Here is a 21,953-nt window from a genome sequence, read left to right on the forward strand (position 1 = left end):
TAGGGTGGCCTAGCCTATAATGCCACCACATAATATCATTGTCACTAGAAGAAATACAATCAGAAACAGAAGCGTTATTCACTTGAGCAGGAGGAAATGAATCAAAGTAATACTGGCCACTACATGCCTTCGCATTTCCAATTGTCCTCCTCAAGGACATATCTTGAAAAGAACAGTAAAGTGATGAGAAAGAGGCAAAACACTGCAGATCATGGGTAATTTTACTGACAGAATGAAGATTACAAAATAAGTTGGGAACATGAAGAACATCACGAAGGACAATAGAAGGTGATAACTTAATAGACCATTTACCAGCCACAGAAGAGAGGAAACCATCAACAAATTTAATTTTTGAGTACCTGGGCAAGGTGTGTAAGTGGTGATCTGATCGGATTGACCAGTCATGTGATCTGAGGCCCCCGAATCCACAATCCAAGCAAAATTTTGAACATTGAAGAAAGCAGAAGTACATGGATTGGAGGAGGATGAAGGATCAGATGCGGAAGCAGTGTTCAAAAGCTGATGGAGTTGAGTAATCTGAGCTGGAGTAAATGGAAAGGGCTTGGGTGGTGCAGCAGTCAAGGCTTGGTTATCGGAATTGGAACGAGTTAAGGAACGAGGCTATCGCCGGGCAGCAAGAGCAGATTGGTCATTTTCAGCAGCGATTGGAGGTCCCAACATGACTCTTTTCCTGCTCTCCTCCCTTCGAACCTCAACAAAAGCCTCTCAGATGATGGGAAGAGGATTTTTTTTCCCAAGAGACGACCACACACCTCATCAAGGTCCCGGTTCAGGCCATCGATAAAATAAAAAAGTATCTCTCGATCAAGCCTTTTTTTTTATAAAAAGAAGCATCAGCAAAATATTTCCATTCAGGAACATAAAAAAGGTCTATCTCTTGCAAAAGATTATAAAAGATACCATAATATTGAGTTACCGTAAGGGAATTTTGTCGCTGGTCCCGAAGCCTTGATTTGAGTTCAAAGACTTGAGTTGAATTGTCCAAATCCGAGAAGGCCTCCTGAACTGTTTCCCACACCTCATGAGCAGTAGAAAGGAATAAATAGGTCTTACCAATATCAACCTCCATGGAGTTGATGAACCAAGCCATGATGAGAGAGTTTTCAGATTCTCATTTGGCATAGGAAGGATCGGTAGCAGTAGGAGTAACGATATCACCAATGAGATACCCCAAGCGACCACGACCACAGAGATACATCTTCACAGATTGGGACAATTGCAGAAAATTTTGGCCATTCAGTTTATGGATAGTGATTTGGAGGGAGTTTTGATGATCAAATGTTGTGGGAGAGGCATCAGAGGGAGCTTTGATGATAGAAGAATCGACTGAAGTATCATCAGAGGTGATGGAAACAGTGGGGGTGGTTTGTTTTGGAAGGGTAGCATCAGGTAGAGAAGCCATGAGGTAAAGAAGGCTGAAATTTTTTTGAAATTTTTGGGTTTAGAGGGATGGCACTGATACCATGTGGAAATTAGACTTCTATACGAAGAATTTTAGTAATGAATAGAAAATATCCTAACATAATTACAGAAATTCTAATAAGAAATAAACCAGCCTATATTTAGCTAAATATAAAAACTAAATATATTATAGAGCTTGGTTTCCATTCTATAATAATAATAAAACATTATTTCCTGCATTTATATATATACTAGTGGCGGGTGCATGTGCTATAATTCTTTTCTTTTAACATTAGGATATAGTTTGACATTTTTATGTTGTAATTTATATATATACTATGAATGATGCATTTTAATTTTTAAATCAAACGCTTTTTTTTTTTTTTTTTATATTTTTGGAAAAATACATTTCAGTTTTAAATAGATGAAAATTTTAATTATAACAATACAATTGCCATCCTCACTATAACAAATGTTTCTCTCTCAAAATTTGAATTTTTTTCGGATATATCCAAAAATTCATTTCATTAATAGATATCTTTAGACTAAACTTGTTAAACAGTAATAATAAAAGATTGTTTCCCAACTTAAAACCTATCAAGGATATTGTATTTCTAGTATTATATTCCATGTGGGACTCTAATACATATGGATAATCCCATTAGTTTGATGTACAATTTATATATATATATATAGAGAGAGAGAGAGAGAGATAGATTAACTAGCTCCATCAAATTCTTAACGCATATATAAACAGCAAAAGTTCAGTCACAAGTAGTCTCCCAAACATTTCAAAACTTTTGCAGCCATATGGGTTCACTTCAAAGCGAGACTAATAATACATTTGGCGTAATAATGGAGCTTCAGCAGCTCGATATAGCCAATGACGACGCTGCTCTTAGTAATCGTACAACTGATCATCATCATCATCAGATCAAAACATCATCTGATCAGATGGTCCTCAACACTCCTGATCCTCCAACCTTCTGGCATGAGCTTCTTTCAACAATCAAAGAGCCTCTGTGTTCCAAGAAAAAAGAAAATATTCATACCAAAAATATTAACCATTGTTCTTCGTTCCTTCTGACTCTTTTTCCCATCCTCCGATGGGGAAGGCATTACAAGTTGTCTATGTTCAAAAATGACTTCATGTCTGGTTTAACTCTGGCTAGTCTTAGCATTCCTCAGGTGCTACTATACTCAAATTCCTACACATATTATATATGTATGTATAATATGTGTATGTATATAACATATTAATTTATGTGTACATCTTCTTTTGTAGAGCATAGGATATGCAAATCTAGCAAAGCTTGATCCACAGTACGGCCTCTGTAAGTTTTATAATGGCCTCTGCATTTTCACTTCATAACAATCAATTTTGTTGATATATATATATATATATTCCTGTTAATATATTATATATAATGGTATTATGATACAGACACAAGCGTTGTCCCACCTCTAATTTATGCACTAATGGGGAGCTCAAGAGATCTAGCCATAGGACCAGTAGCTGTGGTTTCATTACTAATATCCTCTTTGGTTCCGGAGATTCAAGACCCTGCAACTGACCCTGTAGCCTACACCAAGCTTGTTTTCACTGTCACCTTCTTTACAGGGGTTTTCCAAGCTTCCTTTGGATTCTTTAGGTATTAATTAATAATTCTGATCTTAAATAGTATATTATATTAATAATGTCTAATAATTATACATGTTTACTACTTTTACACAGATTGGGTTTTCTGGTGGACTTTCTTTCTCATGCTGCAATTGTGGGATTCATGGCCGGAGCAGCCATCGTTATTGGTCTTCAACAACTTAAGGGTCTACTTGGGATTACTCACTTTACTACCAAAACTGATGTGGTCTCTGTGTTGAAATCCGTTTTCAGATCACTATTGCACGAGCCAGTAAGTACTACTCTCTCTCATTTACTATGTATATATTACGTACATATATATTTATATATGAGGGAAGCAAACATTAACTGGTTACTCGATCTTACTCTGATAAATTGAGTTTTTTATTTTCCTTTTCCTTTTTTCTTAAAACTACAGTGGCACCCTTTGAACTTTGTCCTCGGTTGTTCATTCCTGATTTTTCTCCTAATTGCCAGACATGTTGTAAGTGATTATAATAAATTGATCATCATAACAATACCTTATTAATATCTTATTATTTATTTATTTTTAATTAATAAGCTTAATGATTAATATTTATGTGCAGGGTAGAAGAAATAAAAAACTCTTCTGGTTGCCAGCAATAGGACCTTTAATATCAGTTGTATTATCCACTCTAATAGTGTACTTAACAAAAGCTGATAAGCATGGAGTGAATATAGTAAAACACATCGATGCAGGCATTAATCCAATCTCTGCTACAAAACTACAGCTCACGGGTCCACATGTGGCACAAGCTGCCAAAACAGGACTCATTTGTGCTATCATTGCTCTCACCGTGAGTTAATGAATTAATGAATGAATTAATTATTCTCTTATTATAATTTTTATATATATATATATATATAAATATATATATCAATTATTGAACATGTGAACTATCAGGAGGCAATCGCTGTGGGTCGATCTTTTGCTTCCATTAAAGGATACCATCTCGATGGTAACACAGAAATGGTAGCCATGGGTTTTATGAACGTTGCAGGATCTCTTACTTCATGCTATGTGGCTACTGGTAAGTATATATATATATATATATATATATAACACCCACACTTATAAGCTTTTTGTTATTATAGCTATATAATTTTTAACCCATTAAAGAAAAAAAATAATAAAAAAAAAATTTTACTGATTAATTAATGAGTTTCTAAGACTGAGATGTTTGTTAATAAACTCTGATACAGATATATATTAATATACAGGCTCGTTCTCAAGAACAGCAGTGAACTTCAGCGCAGGGTGTCAAACAGTGGTGTCCAATATAGTAATGGCCATAACTGTGATTTTGTCACTAGAATTGCTAACAAAGCTCTTGTACTACACTCCCACGGCGATCCTGGCTTCTATCATTCTCTCAGCTCTTCCTGGTCTCATTGACATTAACGAAGCCCTTCATATCTGGAAAGTTGACAAACTAGATTTCCTCGCTTGCATTGGTGCTTTCTTTGGTGTTTTGTTCGCCTCAGTTGAGATCGGTCTACTAATTGCGGTATTATAATTATTTATTTATTATATCTTACTAATTATTGGAAAAATAAAATAGTGACATGATCATAGAACCCCATTACGCAACTTGTTATGATCTCAAGTAAAGCGACAAATTTAGGGTTTGGACACATTACATATAAAATCAATTATATATATATATATATATATATATTGTTGTTACGTATAAAATTATAATGTGGGTAGGCTTATTTAAATTGATGATTGATATATTATTATGTTTCTGATGTATATTTATGTTTAATGTGTTATATTTGGTATGTGAGTGGTGGAGATGGGCTCCGCATCTCATAATTGAGCATTGAAATTATTTTGGTCCAGTCCTGATCAATTTCTCTTTAGTGGATTCTTAGCTTTTTAGATAAATTTATATATGTATGTATGTATGTATAAAAGTTCATAGGCCTATTACCTTCCAAAAGTAGAGGGACTGGTCAGGCCAACCCATCCCATTCTCTCTGTACAGACGTTATATCCACCACTTACTTCTTAGCTCTATTGCCCCTATATATATTCTGATATATCATGGGTCTACTTTGAAATTTCCCAAAAGAAAAATAAATAAAAAAAAAGTTTTTGTATACAGATGCATGAGCATCAGCATCACCATAAGCGCAATATGATCTGGGTCCCATATCACTTGTCCAGTAGCATTTGCACTTTTACCATGGGAATAACTTTTATAGATAAGAAGAGCAGTAAATTTAAGTTATTCGAATAGTGTGATTAAGTGTTAGTAATTGATGTTAATTGGTTTATATATGCAGATAAGCATATCTTTTGGAAAGATATTATTACATGCAATTCGACCAGGGGTGGAGTTGATTGGGAGAATTCCAAGAACAGATATGTTCTGTGAAATCACCCAATATCCAATGGCTACAAAAGCTCCACCGGGCATCTTGACCATCAGCGTCAACACTGCCTTACTTTGTTTTGCTAATGCTAATTTCGTAAGACAAAGGTACGTGTTGTACGTTATATAGCAGGTGAAATCGCATTTGATTGGCTTTATTTAAAAAGATTATTAAATATATTTATTAAATTTTGATGTTTGTCCATTAAATTTTAAATAAATAAAAATATTATATATATATATATAAAAATGACATAAATATATCAAAAAAAATATTAAATCTAATCATTGTTTATGATTTTTAAAAAATATATATATATATATAATAACATTCTAGATCATAAACTATATTATTTAATGTTAAGACATTTACAATATTATTTAAATCACACATTTATGATTGGAGAATAAATTTATTTATTTTTCATGAAAGATAAATTTTATTCCAATTTCTTATGTAGTTACATTAAGTAATAAACAAATGTTTTCTTTATTTAATAAAAATTAAGACTATGTACTATATATAATTATAATAATGATATTTTATAATATTTAAATTTATATTAATATAATTAATAAATATTTATTTTTAACAAAATTATATTTCGTTAAATATTTGTAATATTTTATTAAAGTTAAAAAACTGTTAAAATTGATCATTTTTGTTATCTACACATTTTTTTTTTATTTTTTTTTTAGATTATAATTTACCATTAATACATTTTGTCAATAATACTATTAATTGCCTCGTAGACATTGATTATGTATGGATTGGTTTATTAGGATAATGAGATGGGTGAAAGAAGAAGAGGAAAATAATGGTACAGAAGAGTCGACTCGTGTAAAGGAAAGAGTTCAAGTAGTTATCCTTGATTTGTCCAGTAAGTCTTAGTATTAATACTAACTACATTAATATTGTTACCAAATATATTATTGACATAAATATTTTATTAAATCTTGAAGAAAAAAAATACTTTTTAGCCCACCTTTCCCAGCGTATATATATTAGTTGTGTATTAATTAGGTTATTATTCTTAAGAAAAAAACTATACATCTTAATATTGAAGAATATAATGATTTTATTCATGATTTTGATTCTACATGAAATAAATAAAAAATTATTAAATTTTAAATTATTTATATGTTTATAAAGAAAATGTGAAAGGCGAAAAAAAAAGGTATATAAAACTATTGACAGACCCAAAAAGGTATATAATTTTTTCGAGAAGAAAAATTATTGTTCTTACATTCTAGTCATTTATATGAAAATATTTCTTATTATGCTCTTGCTGATATTTTTTTAGTTTAAATTTACATGTAATTTTGTTGTAAATTAATAACACAACTCAAAGCAATTAATCAATAATCAAACTTGAAACAACAAAACAATTAATCGCAGTACAACAAACACAAACTAATCAAACACAAAAATAAAATGCAGTAAAGGAAGAGCAACACCAGTTCTTATACTAGTTCAACCAACTTGAATGTTGGCCAACATCCTGTTTTCCTTAAGGTTCATTATTGCAGTGTATCAACTCTGTTACAAGCTTGATATGTTCTTCAAGCAATCCACAAGAAAATTTCTCTATGCACTCTTGTTCTTCTAAGACCCAATAGACTCATTCCCATGAGAGAATACACTTCTCTCTTACAATGTCTCTCAAGATCACTCTTTCTCTCTTAATTGATTTCTCTCTAAACTAAACTCTTAGTTACTCTAATTGAAATAAAAATCAGTACCGATTACAACTTAAGAAAATGTTTAAATACATAGCTTAAAAGAATGACAGTTGTGAAATAGAATTTTTAACTAACTTTCTCACTAGTTAGGATAGTTATAGCGAATTTTGTTTGGATTATTTTCACCACAAATTCTACCTTAATCCAAACATAATTGTTGATGATACCTTAAGGGAGTCTTAAGTTTTAACTTATTCCAATGGTCATAAGTTTCAAACAATGTTGAAACTTATGAATAGGCAAAACTTTAATGTCAACATTTGCTGCATTATCTTCGCTTGGCACTTTTTTGGCTCAACTTCACCTGCTCCACTCTTGTCTCGTATCCAAAATAGTCTCAACCATGTTGCTTCTTTGAATGTCTCGGTGGTGGCTATAAATTTTGATTCAGTAGCAGACAATGATACTATTGGTTGGAGGTGAGACTTTCAGGAAATGTAGCAGTTGTTTAGAAGAAAACTACAGGAAGTCAGCGATCTTATTGTGTCTTTGTTTGAGGCATAATCAACATCCACATACCCTTCAAGATGCACTTTTGTTCCTGCCTTTTTAAACACTAAACCAAAGTTGCTTTTAAATACCCGAGAAGCCCACTTAACTCCTTTCCAATGTTCCTTTCCTGGATTGGACATGAACCGACTCAAAATACTTACTGAGTGTGCAATATCTGTTCTGGTACTAATCATCGCATACATAACACTCTTAATAGCTTCTGCGTATGCTACTTTTGACACTTCCTTCTTCTCAGCCTCCGTTGTGGGTGAGTGATCAGCAGACAAATCAAAGTGTCTACCTAGAGGAACACTTACATATTTAGCTTCTATCATTTTGAACTTGTTCACAACTGATCTGAAATATTGCTTCTGAGATAGAACAAGCTTTTGTCCTGTTTGATCCCTTAGTATGCCAATACCAAGTATCTTTCTAGCTGCTCCTATGTCCTTAATTTTGAATTCACTCTTTAGAACATTGTTAAGTTTTCAGATCTTATTGTAGTCCTTGCCCTTAACTAACATGTCATCTACTTAGATTAATAGGAATGTATGTTTGTGCAGCTGAATCTAAATCTGTATAGTACAAACATGTGTGATATGCTGATCTATTGTACCCCACTTCTGTAACCATAGAGTTGAACCTTTTATACCATTGTCTAGGCGATTGTTTCAGCCCATATAAAGATATTTTAAGTAAGCATACAAGATCTAGGGCTTGAGATTTTACCTCATAACCTTCAGGTTGCTCCATGTATGTCACTTCTTCTAGTCTTCCATTTAAGAAAGTCATTTTTACATCCATTTGCTCAACTTCCTAGTCAAATTGCACATCCAATGCTAACATCATCCTCACTGTCTTCATCTTAATAACTAGTGAGAAAATTTATGAGTAGTAAATGCCTTCTATGTGAGTAAATCCTTTTGCTACTAGCCTAGCTTTATACTTCTTCGGATTTGATGCATCAACCCCATCTTTGAGGTTGTAAATACACCTACAGTCGATTACTTTTTGCCTTTTTGGTTTTTTCACTAGAATCCAAGTGTTTTTAATTCTTAGAGACTTTATTTCCTCTTCCATGGCTAGCTTCCATTTATGTGCACCTTTGCTCTTAATAGCTTCTTTGGAACATCCTGGTTCAGTTCCTGGCAGATTTTTCATAGCCATGATATCAGCTTCTCCATATCTTGTTGGTGGCCCTATTTCTCTTCTAGTTCTATCTCTGGCTAGTTGGTAGTCATCTAAATCTTCATCTTGAAAACTTTCTAGTGCTCTGGTTTCTCCAACGCTTCGATCTTCACTTGAAATTTCATCTTGAGTTATTTCCACCTCAAAATGAGTTGTATCTTTATGTGTAACCTGCTGACCTGCATCATCACAAGAAGTACCTTCCTCATTTTTTTTAAAATGAAAAATTAATTCATTAAAGGTGACATCTCTACTAGTAATTGTCTTAAGTGTTTCAATAGATAACAACCTATATCATTTAACAACTGTTGGATAGCCTAGAAAAACATATTTAATGGATCTTTTACCAAGCTTATCATCAACCTGATGCACATATGTTGCATATCTGAAAACCCTTCAGCGGGACAGAGATGGTGGCTTCCCAGTCCACCGTTCTTCAGCGGTTTTATTTTCAATAACTCTATTTGGACTTCGATTTATAAGATAACAGGCAATATATAAAGCCTTACCCCAGTAGGCTTTCTTTAATCCATATTTAATTAATAGACATCTCACTTTGTTTAATAATGTCCTATTCATTCTTTCTGCAATGTCATTTTGTTGTGGTGTATTAATCACTGTTCTATGCCTTTGTAAACCAAAAGTCATGCATAAATTATCAAATTCTTGGTTTATAAACTCAAGTCCATTATTTGCTTAAAAGTTTTGATTTTACAACCAGTTTGATTTTCAACAAGTGTTTTCCAAATTTAAAATTTTTCTAGACACTCACTTTTATGTTTGAGTAAATAAACCCAAACTTTCTATTGTAGTCATCCTCAATTGACAGAAAATATTGGTTACCTCCTTGAGTGGTTGTTCTACCTGCACCCCACAGATCTGAATGGACATATCCCAGAATCCTCTTAGCTTTATAGTTGCTATGACTAAATTTGAGTCTATGTTGCCTGCCCTGAACACAAACTTCACTAAAAGGTAAGTTACCATGTTTATAATTTGACAATAAACCTTGTTTTGAAAGATCCATTAGGCCTGCTTCACTCATGTGTCCCATTCTAAGATGCCACAGTTTAGAATCTACACTATTATGCTTGACAAACGCTGCTTGTGGTGGTGGGACAATGGTGTCATCTAGAACATACAATCCATGTTTCTTGGTACCTTTAAAAACCACTAATGAGCCTTTTGTAATCCTCATCATTCCATAGCTGATTTTGTAGTCATAGCCTTCATCATCAAGTGCTCCCAATGAGATCAAAATCCTCTTCAAATCTAGAATATACCTTATTTTATTAAGAGCTTTTACTGTACCATATGAGCCCTTAATAGCTACTCAACCGATTCCTATAACTTTGCACTGTTGATCATTTCCCATCAACTTCCTCCTTGAGTTTCTTGTAGTTCCATGAAACATTCCTTATAGGACACATGTGGTATGTACAAACACTCTCTAGAATCCATTCATCAATATTTCTATTAAGAGCTACAGTTAAAAGGCCTCCATCAGAGCTGTAGTATTTATCCCCAGTAGTTTCATCATCTTGAGATGTCTTGCTTTCATCTTTCTTTTTCATTTTCTTTAATTCCCAGCAATTTCTTATTAGATGCCCAACTTTCCCAGAATGATGACATTTTCTAGTCTCTTTCGGTCTTGAACTTGATCTATGATTGAATCTTGAATGGCTTCTATCCTTCGAATGACCTTTAGAGAGATGTCTTTTTGGTTGTCTACCTCTAACTATGAGACTCTCATTATTTCTTTATTGTTTGACTCCTTTTTCCCAAGTCATTTCTGCATCTCTGGACCAAAGAGTGCTCAACACATCTTCAATAACTAAGGTGTCTCGGCTATACATGATCATTGTCCTCGTTTCTTTGAACTGATCATGCAGGTTGTTGAGTAAAATTACAGCTTGATCCTCTTCTTTAATGTTCTCTCCCATGTTGGCAGTTACAAGAACAATCTTGTTCATCTCATCAAAATTATGCTCAAGTGATGTACTTTCATTCACCTTGAACCCATAGAGTTTTCCTTTCAAGAAGATTTTTTATGGTGTTGGCTTAGCCGTGAAAAGTTGTTCAAGCTTAGTCCATAACCCCGAATCTGATTTTTCTCCTACAACCTGCCTTAGGACATTGGCAGAAAGATTCATTACTATGGCAGATCTTGCTTGTTTTGTTGTCAATTCATTCTCCTCCTCCTTATCTGGATCTCCTTCCTTTGCATCTTTTGCCTCACTGATCAATGCACCATCAAGTTTCTAATACATCAAGATGGCCATCATATTTTCCTTCCACAAACTGAAATCACCCATGCCATCAAATTTCTTAAGATCAAATCTTGCATATGTTGAACCCATATTGTTTTCTTTCCAAGATTCTTGAACTTTTCTTCAAAACTTTGAGTTCCTTCTTCGTTCCAAACCTAATCTCTGGTACTGCTTTTGTAAATTAACAACACAACTCAAAGAAATTAATCAAGAATCAAAACTTAAAACAACAAAACAATTAATGGCAATACAGGAAACACAAACTAATCAAAAAGAAAAATAAAATGCAGTAAAGGAAGAGCAACACCAGTTTTTATACTGGTTCAACTAACTTGAAGGCCTACATCTAGTTCCCCTTGAGGTTCATTATTGAAATTCCGTTTTTTATGATTACCAACTTAATTATTCAAATTAAATAATTAATTGTTGAACTGTTACAGAAATGTTTAAACAGATACAAAGACTGTTTGAACAGAAACCAGATATGTTTAAACAATTTGTGACCAGAAGATAAAAACGAACATAAAATAAAGAACACACGAATTTTTACGTGGTATCAGCAATCTTTGCAGATTGCTACTAGTCCACGAGGCCACGCCCAAAGAATTAAATTTATTAGAAGAATATCTAAACGATTACAAAACCAAATTGACTTATACAAATAAAGATTCCCTCTTGAATTTGTCGCAACTGTTGTAATCTAAACTCCTAATCAAATTTCTGAAGTGCTAAGATCTTGAATTCCCTTCAAATCATAACACTTGCACTTTTCCTCCCGAAAAGTGACTCACGAACAAGACTTCTCCCGAAGCTTGATGACCAATGTCCAAGTGTGTTCAACCTGCACAATTAACACAAAGAAAACAATACAGAAGTACACTGTAATAAACCACTAAGAACTTGCTGGACTCAAGTTCTTCACATAACAAAAAGTCTCTCTAAAACTTGAAAAATATTTGGAAAATAATACACCAAGAGAGATGATCAAAAACCAACGACCTAAGGATGATTATATACTGTTTTGAATCCCTTTAGGTTGTGGAAAACAAATCAGAAATCAAACAGCCCATAAATGGAAAATCTTCCAAATCAGGAAAGTCAGAATCTGTTCAAACAGACTGGCAATCCGTTCAAACAGATTCATTGAACCTGGACAGATTTTCAACCCAGCTTCCTTAAATAAATAAGGAAACAATATATCCTTTATTATTGCAAGCTGTACACGTTTTCTGGGTAACCAATTCAGATAAATAAAAATAAATAATAATTTTCCAATTCAAGAAAAAGATATTCTTTTATAGGAAAATATATATTTATTTTATTAACACATAAATAAAAATCTGAATATTACAAAACAAGTAACTACCCATTTTCGAAATTCACCACAAAATATTACAAAAGAGGAAACTACTAATTTCGAAAATATCCTTTTAATTAATTTTGTCATAATTATCAAAAATGCCAATAAAGGATTTTACAATTATTGTCATGTATCAACTCTATTACAAGCATGATATGTTCTTCAAGCAATCTACAAGAAAATTTCTCTCTGCACTCTTAATCTTCTCAGGCCCAAAAGACTCACTCCCATGAGATAATACATTTCTCCCTTACAATGTCTCTCAATATTACTCTCTCTCTCAATTGATTTCTCTCTAAACCAAACTCTTAGTTAGTCTAAATGAAATCAAAATCAGTACCGATTACAACTCAAGAAAAGGTTTAAAAACATAGCTGAACAAAATGATAGTTGTGAAACAGAATTTTTAACTAACTTTCTAACCAGTTAGGATAGTTATAACAACTTTTGTCCAGATTACTTTTACCACAAATTTTTATGTTTTTTTTTAAGAAATGTTAACCTTTATTTATATATTATATATATTTAATACATTGAATTCAATTATTAAATTTTCATTAAGGACGGGATAAAGTAAAATTTATGGTCCACTAATGTATATAGAACCATCATAATATTTATTGCATAATGTATACATGACTAATACCAATTTTTTATTTTCTTGTTTATTTGTACACAAGTCGTGATGAATATTGACACTTCGGGAATTTCCGCACTAGAAGAACTTCACAAAAATTTGCTTTTGCATGGAATAGGAGTAAGGCTATACATCTTATGATACTAATATCATATCAATATATATTATTTATTAATATAATGCATAAGCAATCCATCTTAATTTTATCTAGTAGTGTATGTAGTTTATACTACTAGAAAATGTTCATATATGTAACGCCCCAATTTCATGAAGCGTTAACTGACTATTACAATAATTAGTTTTGAAATAACAACCCCATTTTTTTTATAGAAAATCCATTGTGAACAACAAATCAAATGTTTAAAAGAATGAAACTCTGAAGTTTTGTAGTTATCGTAAATATAGTAAAATAATACAAACTTTTAATCCAGTCAATAAAATTAAGACATCATTCCAAAATACTTAATAAATTTCCTTAGTAGGCCCAATCTCTTATGGTCCTTTCATCCTTGACATGTACGCCCTCCGCTAAAGCTCTACAACTTATTGCGTTGTAACCACATTTTTGCCTTAACCTGCAGCACAGAGTACCTATGAGCCAAAGCCCAACAAGAAGAATTGTGTAGAACACAACCACATAAGCTTAACCAGGAATTTAATCAATAACAATACAGACAAACATAACATAAAATGAAATATCGTTGCTCAAGTTGAGTTGGACAAGTGCAGTGAGCACATTATAACGTAAGGATGCAATTTCAACATATCATAAGCATGCAGTTTCGTAACGTAGACATGCATTTAAAAATGTAAGCATCTCACACAGTTATCACATATACATACAAAACACATAAACCACAATTACATGTAAGCTATTAAACATAATCATACTCTAGCATATACATTCATTGACATTAACATAGCATATAAGACAAATTCTACCATAAAAGTATGTCAAGCGTACACCATGTGTGCAGGTGTCCACTCTTCTTATCTCAAAAGCAGCAACGATCCACACACCCTAACATGTCTCTTATAGTATCCTTAGCGAGCCTAAACATAACACATAATATCAAAGTCTAAAACCTCAAACCAAACCAAATCATATTAAGATACACTCAAATTCTTTTTAAGGCTAAGTCATCCCCTCAATATCCTTAAGAAAGTCTTAAAACTCTACTACATAAAGCTCCAAAAAGGTACAAACTTAGATCTAATGGGTGCATTAAAATCTCCAAATTTTGTGTTTCAAGGTAACTGGCATGATTGCACCAGTGCTTGGGCGCGGACGCGCTCACAGAGCGCTAGGGCTAACCAGCCTAGTAGCGTGGTCGCACTAAGCTCTTTTTCTGGAAATCGCAGATGCAATTATTAAACCTAACAATTGACCCCAATCGCAAAACTTTGATCCCAAATCATCAAATGAGCTATCCTTACATTTTTCTAACCCTTGGAACCTTAATATAGTCAATCATAAACCTTTAATACACATTCATCAACCCAAATACATTTAAATTCCTCTAACATTATCAAAAATCTAGATCTACCACAACTTGAACAATCATAGTTCAAAGAGTTAATTTTCATGTTCTCATATTAAATCTTCAAAGTATTACTTCCCTTGTATGATCCTTAGTCAACCAACATAAGATTCACGCTCTCCTTTGAATCTACAAGCCTTAAAATTCAAATCAAGAAGGATTTTGTTAACCTGATACTCTATCGCGCGCGTACTATTACTCCAAAGCGTCTGACTATCGTATGAAACTCTAAGCAAAATTCCCACTATTAATTTTATTGTTAATTAATCTCATAAAAATAATTTACCATACTATCCCCAACCTCTAACTCTTCCTTAATAATTACTTAAGCCCCTTGTTTTAATTTCCGTCAAAACTAATAGTTTCAACTTCTCATAATTACACTTTCTACCATAAAACTCATAATTCTACTTTGACCCTCATAGCTCAACTTCTATCACACTTTCTAATACTTGAAGAAACATATGTGTGGATTGCCTGACGGAATACATAAAATAACATACACCATAATTCATTCATATTATAGCTCATATAATTAAACACAAAAGAACATACAATTTACCATAATACCCTGACCCAAGGCAGATTACTATAATACCCTTACTAGTATAAGCAAATATAACAACTATCCCCTCCTAAAAAGAAATTTCATCCTCGAAATTTTCCTGAACAACTCTAGGTATATCTCCATCGTATCTGATTCCAACTCCCACGTTGCATCTTCTGTAGAGCCATTTTTCCAAAGAACCTTGACTAACCCAATCGTCTTATTCCATATTACTTTTTCCTTCTTATCAAGAATCTTTATTGGCTTCTCTTCATATGATAGATCTGGATGCATATCTTACGCCTCATAACTAAGAATGTGGGACGGATCCGAGATATACTTTCGTTGGATGGACACATGGAAGACATTATGCACTCCTGCTAACGCTGGAGGCATGGCTAATTTGTAAGCTACTTCCCCAATTCTCTCTAAGATCTCGAATGGCCCAACAAATCGAGGACTTAACTTTCCTTCTTGCCAAATCTCTTAATTCCTTTCATAGGAGAAACACGGAGGAATACATGATTTCTCACTTGGAAATCAACGTGCCTACGCTTAGGATAAGCATAACTCTTTTGTCGATCATGTGAGGCAATCATGCAAGCCCTTATCTTATTAACAACTTCATTTGCTTCTCGTACCGCCTCCAGACCTAAATACTTACTTTCGCCCATCTCATCCCAATGAATCGGTGATCTACATTTCCTTCCATAGAGCTTCTCGTATGCTGTTATCCCAATAGTTGACTAATAACTATTATTATACAAGAACTCCATCAATGGAAGGTACTTGCTCCATGATCCACCGAAGTCCAATACACACGCTCTAAGAATGTCTTCCACAATTTGTATTGTCTGTTCTGTTTGCCCATCTGTCTGGAGGTGGAATGTTGCACTAAATTTCAACTTAGTACCCATCGCTTTCTGTAATCCTTCCCATAATTTACACGTGAATTTTGGGTCTCTGACCGAATGATCGACTTCGGAACTCCATGAAGTCTCACAATTTCCTGCACATAAATCTCTACAAATTGTTCTACTATGTACACTGCTCTGACAGGTACAAAGTGTGCTGCCTTTGTGAATCTATCAATAATCACTCAAACTGAATCGTGTTACTTTGTAGTCTTAGTTAACCCCACCACAAAGTCCATAGCAATCGTTTCCCACCTCCATTATGGAATGTTTAACTTTTATAACAAACCAGACAGTCTTTGGTGTTCCGCTTTTACTTGTTGGCATGTGAGACACCTTGAGACATACTCCATGTAATGACCTGACTAACTTAAAGATCTCAGACCATTAAAAACTATTAAGAAATAACTACTATTTCCAAATACATGCATAAAATAATAGAAATTTATTATAAAAATCCAAAATACGGGATCTCATTGTTATTACATAAAATCATAAGAAAAACAAAACCTGTAATTAATTTTTCAAACACTAAATGTTGAAAAACATAAATACATAATTAAAAAGACTCAAAACATAAACGTCATCCTCGATTGTTCCCATCAGTCCATTCATTTAGTCCTCGCCCAATACACATGTCAAAGATGCCATGAATCCATCCCGCCTTCCAAGCTTATTTTTCTGCACCATCTAAAATAAAAAGGAATGAGCATAATACCCACTAAGAAAAAACTACTAAAACATGTCATAAATCATAAAACGTACAACGTAAAAATGTAAATCATAAAACATAAGACTACAATATTAATGGCCATTAACTCATTACCGTAGTATGTGATAGAAACCATCTAGGTCATCTTTCTACTATTCGAGGTAGGTTAAACACAATATAGTATATGATAAACCATCTAGGTCCTCTTGCTACTATTCGAGGTAGGTTAAATCACAACTATAGTCTACAATAATGATAAAAATCTTGGGATTTGCTTATTTTCTATCTAAGCAACTACATTTCCCAAGCGACTACAACATAAAACATATACATGCACACTTACATACACATATGGCACATAAACATAATCATAACACATAAAATTTAACTTATTTTCCTTACCAAAAACTTGGGTATTGGAGACAAGTGCGGGATTAGAAAATCCTAAAACCAAACAGTAAAAATCAAAAGTTTCCTAATGAAAAACAAAATGAAGAGAAGATCTAAACCGCCAAGATAAGAACTTACTGAAAACCTTAAGTTTCAAGAAAATCAAACACCTAACCAAAAGTCATTATAACAAGTTAGGATTTGGAAGAAAATTAAAAGAATAAAAGGAACTATAATGAACTAAACCCGAGGATAAAAGTACCTTAGATAGCTTAGAACTTCGATCTACACCTCAATACCAAAATCACACTCTAGCTTACTTCCCAAGTGTTTAGAAAAACTTAGATTGGAAAGCTTTTAACCCCAAAACCCTAGTGTTTCTCTCTATAATGACTTAGCAGCTTGGAGGCTCTGAAGAATACTTGAATGATGATGCAAATGATTGAGTGAAAGGTCCTATTTATAGAGTTGAAGGAGTGAACCTAACTCCTTTTAAAATGAATAAACAATTGAATAAAAATTGAATTTTCTGCTCAACAAATGCCCAGAACACGGTCAAAAAAATTCAAGAGCAAGTCCAAGTTGTTAAGGGCTGTTTCTAGCTCTGAATCAACAGATTTTCAAAAATGCCAAAGGGATCCGATATATCGCCCCCTATAGGCAATTTATCGCATGCCTCATAATCCCAAGCCTCCATGGTTTTGTTCGTGCGAAGTCAACGTATTTTCTGTATCAATCATAGACGATATATTAACCCCTATAGATGCGATATATCAGCATACGCTAATATATCAAAAACGTTTTTGCACACTTTCAGCACACTTGAATTTGTTTAAACCACTTTGACTAAGTAAAATGTGGTCGTTAACACTGAGGGAAGGTCTAGACTTCCTAGGTTTATCCTTAATTGATTTATTCATCTAAAATCCTTAAATCCTTAATAAACACGCATGTGACAAGTGTCACGTTCTTAATTATTCTATCTAAACCTCAAGTTATATTAAATATCATTTCTAGAACCAACTATATTAATCAAACCTTATATTAAAATTAATATTTCTAAACTATAGGCTAAACTTATAAAATCCATAACTATCTCTATGAGTTTCCAACTAAATTCCGGCTTGAACCAATAACCAAGAAAACTAAAATATTAAGCTACTACTACTACTATCTAGCTAAGTAAAATCCCGAGACGCTACAATTCTCCCCTACTTAAAAGAATTTTGTCTCCAAAATTTACATACCAAACAATTTTGGATACCATGCTCAGATGTCTTCCTCCAACTCTCACGTTGCCTCCCGTTCTGTACTATTACTCCATAAGACATTGACTATCAAAATACTCTTAGACCATAATTCCTTCATCCCCTTCTCTAGGATGCTAACCGGTCGTTCCTCGTAACTCAAGTCAATATGAAGTGCTAATGTATCATACTTGAGAACGTGGGATGGGTCTGACACATATCTACGCAGCATCGAGATGTGAAACACATTGTGGCTATCTGCTAGAGCTAGCGGTAGGGATAATCTATATGCTACTGGTCCCACTGTGTCCAATATCTCAAAAAGAACTATAAACCGAGGACTAAGTTTGCCTTTCTTCCCAAACCGCTTCACTTCTTTCATTGGAGATAATCTTACGAAGACTTGATCTCCGACTTTGAATTCCATATCTTGTCGCTTGGCATCTGCATAACTCTTTGTCGACTTTAAGTAGCGAGCATACGTTTTCTTATCAGTTCCACTGCGTCTTGAGCCTCTCTAACAGCTTCGGGTCCAAGAAGTTGTCTTTCTCCTACCTCGACCCAATGTAACGATGATCGTCACTTCCTTCCATCAAGTAACTCATAGGGTGCCATACCGATCGTTGCCTGGTAGCTATTATTGTAGGAGAATTATATAAGTGGAAAATACTTACTACATGATCCTCCGAAGTCTAGTACACAAGCGCGCAACATATCTTCTAAATTTTGTATGGTACGCTCAGACTGACCTTCGGTCTGAGGATGAAATGCCGTACTAAGACTTAACTTGGTACCCATGGCTTGCTGCAAGCTTCCCCAAAATCTCGATGCAAACACTGATCCTCTATCGGATGCTATGGTCTTAGGGATTCCATGCAGTCGTACAATTTCTCGAACATAAATGTCTGCGTACTGGTTTGCAGTGTACGTAGTCTTGACAGGTAGGAAGTGAGCTGACTTGGTGAGTCTATCTACCACAACCTAAGCCGAGTCGTGTTGCTTATTTGTTTGTGGTAATCCTGTCACAAAGTCCATGGCTATGTCTTTCCACTTCCATTCTGGAAGACTAAGCAATTGCAATAAGCTTGTAGGTCGTTGATGTTCTGCATTTACTTGATGGCATAATAGGCATTTGGACACATATTCTGCTACGTATTTCTTCATTCCCGACCACCAATATAGTGCCTTAAGGTCGTGAGTTATCTTGGTCGATCCTGGGTGAATAGAGTTTAGGGTAGTGTGTGCCTCTTCTAAAATCTTCATCTTAATTCCGTGGTCATTCGGCACGCATGCCTGACCCTTATATCTTAAGAACCCCTGTCCTGGTATAGAGAAATATGTAGTCTTGCCTTCTTTGACTGCAGCCATATGTGATACTAATGTGTCATCATGTCCTTGCCTGATCCGTATATCATCTAGTAAACTCGACTGGATGGACAAGTTAGCTAGTTGAACCATGACTAGTTCTATCTCGGCATTATTCAGCTCTTGCTATAGTGGCTTTTCAATTCCGAATAATGCTGCCAGATTTTCGTAACTCTTTTGGCTTAATGCATCTGCAACTACATTCGCTTTTCCTGGGTGGTATAGGATTTCGCAGTCATAGTCCTTTACTAGTTCCAACCACCTTCGCTGCCTCATATTGAGTTTCTTCTGCGTGAAGAAATATTTTAAGCTCTTGTGGTCCGTATAAATCTCACACCGTTCTCCATAAAGATAATGGCGCTATATTTTCAATGCGCAGACCACCACTGCCAACTCCATATCGTGTGTTGGATAGCTTTACTTGTATTCCTTCAGCTTCCTTGAGGCGTAGGCTACCACCTTGTCATTTTTCATCAGCACATAGCCTAAACCTTGCTTAGATGCATCACAGTATACTACAAACTTATCGTTGGGTGTCGGTACGCAAATTATTGGTGTTGAGCACAATTTTTCTTTGAGCAACTGGAAGCTTTCTTGACATTTATCTATCCAGTTGAACTTTTGCTGATTCCTGGTCAAGTAGGTAAGCGGAGTGGCTATCTTAGAAAAGCCTTCTACAAATCTCTGATAATAGCCTGCTAGCCCGAGAAAACTTCTAAATTCTGACGCATTCTTAGGTCTTGGCCAATCCTTCACAACCTCTACCTTAGTTGGGTCAACTGCGACTCCATCTTTGGATACTATGTGGCCGAGAAACGCTATTGTGATAGCCAAAATTCGCATTTCTTGAATTTGACGTAAATTTGATGCTTCTTTAGTCGCAGCATGGTCAGTCTTAAATGTTCCTCATGCTCGACTTCGTCCTTGGAGTACACTAATATATCGTCAATGATTACCATGACGAATTTGTCCAAGTAATCCTTGAAGACTCAATTCATTAAGTCCATAAATGTGGCTGGAGCATTATTAATACCAAAAGACATAACTAGAAACTCGTAATGTCCGTATCGAGTTCTAAAAGTTGTCTTTGGTATAGCCTGGTGATAACCTGATCGTAGATCAATATTTGAAAATACAGTCGCTCCTCGGAGTTGATCAAATAAGTTGTCGATCCGGGGTAGCGAGTACTTGTTCTTAATTGTCACCTTGTTTAGCTCGTAGTAATCGATACACATCCGCATGCTTCCATCCCTCTTCCTTACAAATAGAACTAGTTCCCCCCATGGTGAATGGCTTGGTCTGATGAAACCCAAGTCTAAGAACTCTTGTAACTGCATTTTCAACTCCTTGAGTTCGGTAGGTGTCATTCGGTATGGTGCCTTTGAGATAGGCTCGGTTCCCAGTACTAGTTCAATTGTGAAGTCAATTTCCCTTGTAGGGGTAACCCTGGTAAGTTTTCAGGAAATATCTATGGAAATTCCTTTATAATGCGAACGTCTCCAACCTTTAATGGTGTTTCCTGTGCCACATCCGTGACGCTTGCTAAGAATGCTTGACATCCTTTCTCTATCATCTTCTGAGCTTTGAGAGATGAGATAAATGGTGTCCGTAGTCCTAAAACCTTTCCCATAAAACATACTTTCTGACCCTCAGGAGTATTGAACAGCACTTGCTTCCGTCTACAGTCAATGGTTGCGCCATGTCTTGCTAGCTAGTCCTTGCCCAGTATCACATCAAAGTCCTTCATCTCTAGCTCTATTAGGTCTCCTTATAGCTCCATTCCCTCGACTTTGATTAGTATTCCTCGTACGATTCATGATGATACTTCGCCCGAAGGCAGTTTCGTAACAAACCTAGTTCTAAATCTTTCACAAGGTTTGTCTAATTTCTCTATCATTCCTAACGAGATATACGAGTGTGTTGCTCCTGAATAAAACAATATTGAACATATATTATCGAGGATAGGAAGTTGACATGTGACCACCTTGTTACTAGCTTCGGCTTCTCCCTGGGTCAAGGCAAAGACTCTGGCTGGAACCATCTTATTGTCCTTCTTTTCTTCTGTTTTAAGTTGTGGACAA

At 34.6% G+C, this 21,953-nt stretch overlaps 1 protein-coding gene across 2 annotated transcripts in view; it reads left to right on the plus strand.

The window, feature by feature from the left end:
* Positions 1–2,149: 2,149 nt before the first annotated feature.
* LOC133805217 (low affinity sulfate transporter 3-like) overlaps positions 2,150–21,953 on the plus strand; it is a 33,793-nt gene continuing 13,989 nt past the window's right edge. The window contains exons 1-11 of one of the 2 annotated variants that reach the window (XM_062243339.1): positions 2,153–2,610; positions 2,708–2,756; positions 2,867–3,074; positions 3,158–3,335; positions 3,483–3,548; positions 3,652–3,882; positions 3,990–4,116; positions 4,307–4,593; positions 5,378–5,574; positions 6,250–6,347; positions 13,200–13,276. In XM_062243339.1, coding sequence (XP_062099323.1) covers positions 2,233–2,610; positions 2,708–2,756; positions 2,867–3,074; positions 3,158–3,335; positions 3,483–3,548; positions 3,652–3,882; positions 3,990–4,116; positions 4,307–4,593; positions 5,378–5,574; positions 6,250–6,347; positions 13,200–13,276 — 1,896 coding nt within the window. In that variant the 5' untranslated portion in view covers positions 2,153–2,232. Of the gene's footprint in view, positions 2,611–2,707; positions 2,757–2,866; positions 3,075–3,157; positions 3,336–3,482; positions 3,549–3,651; positions 3,883–3,989; positions 4,117–4,306; positions 4,594–5,377; positions 5,575–6,249; positions 6,348–13,199; positions 13,277–21,953 lie in introns of both variants that reach the window. The other variant, XM_062243341.1, reaches the window with a different exon arrangement.

Source organism: Humulus lupulus, chromosome X (assembly GCF_963169125.1).
Source record: "Humulus lupulus chromosome X, drHumLupu1.1, whole genome shotgun sequence".
In the NCBI taxonomy this organism is placed as follows: domain Eukaryota; kingdom Viridiplantae; phylum Streptophyta; class Magnoliopsida; order Rosales; family Cannabaceae; genus Humulus; species Humulus lupulus.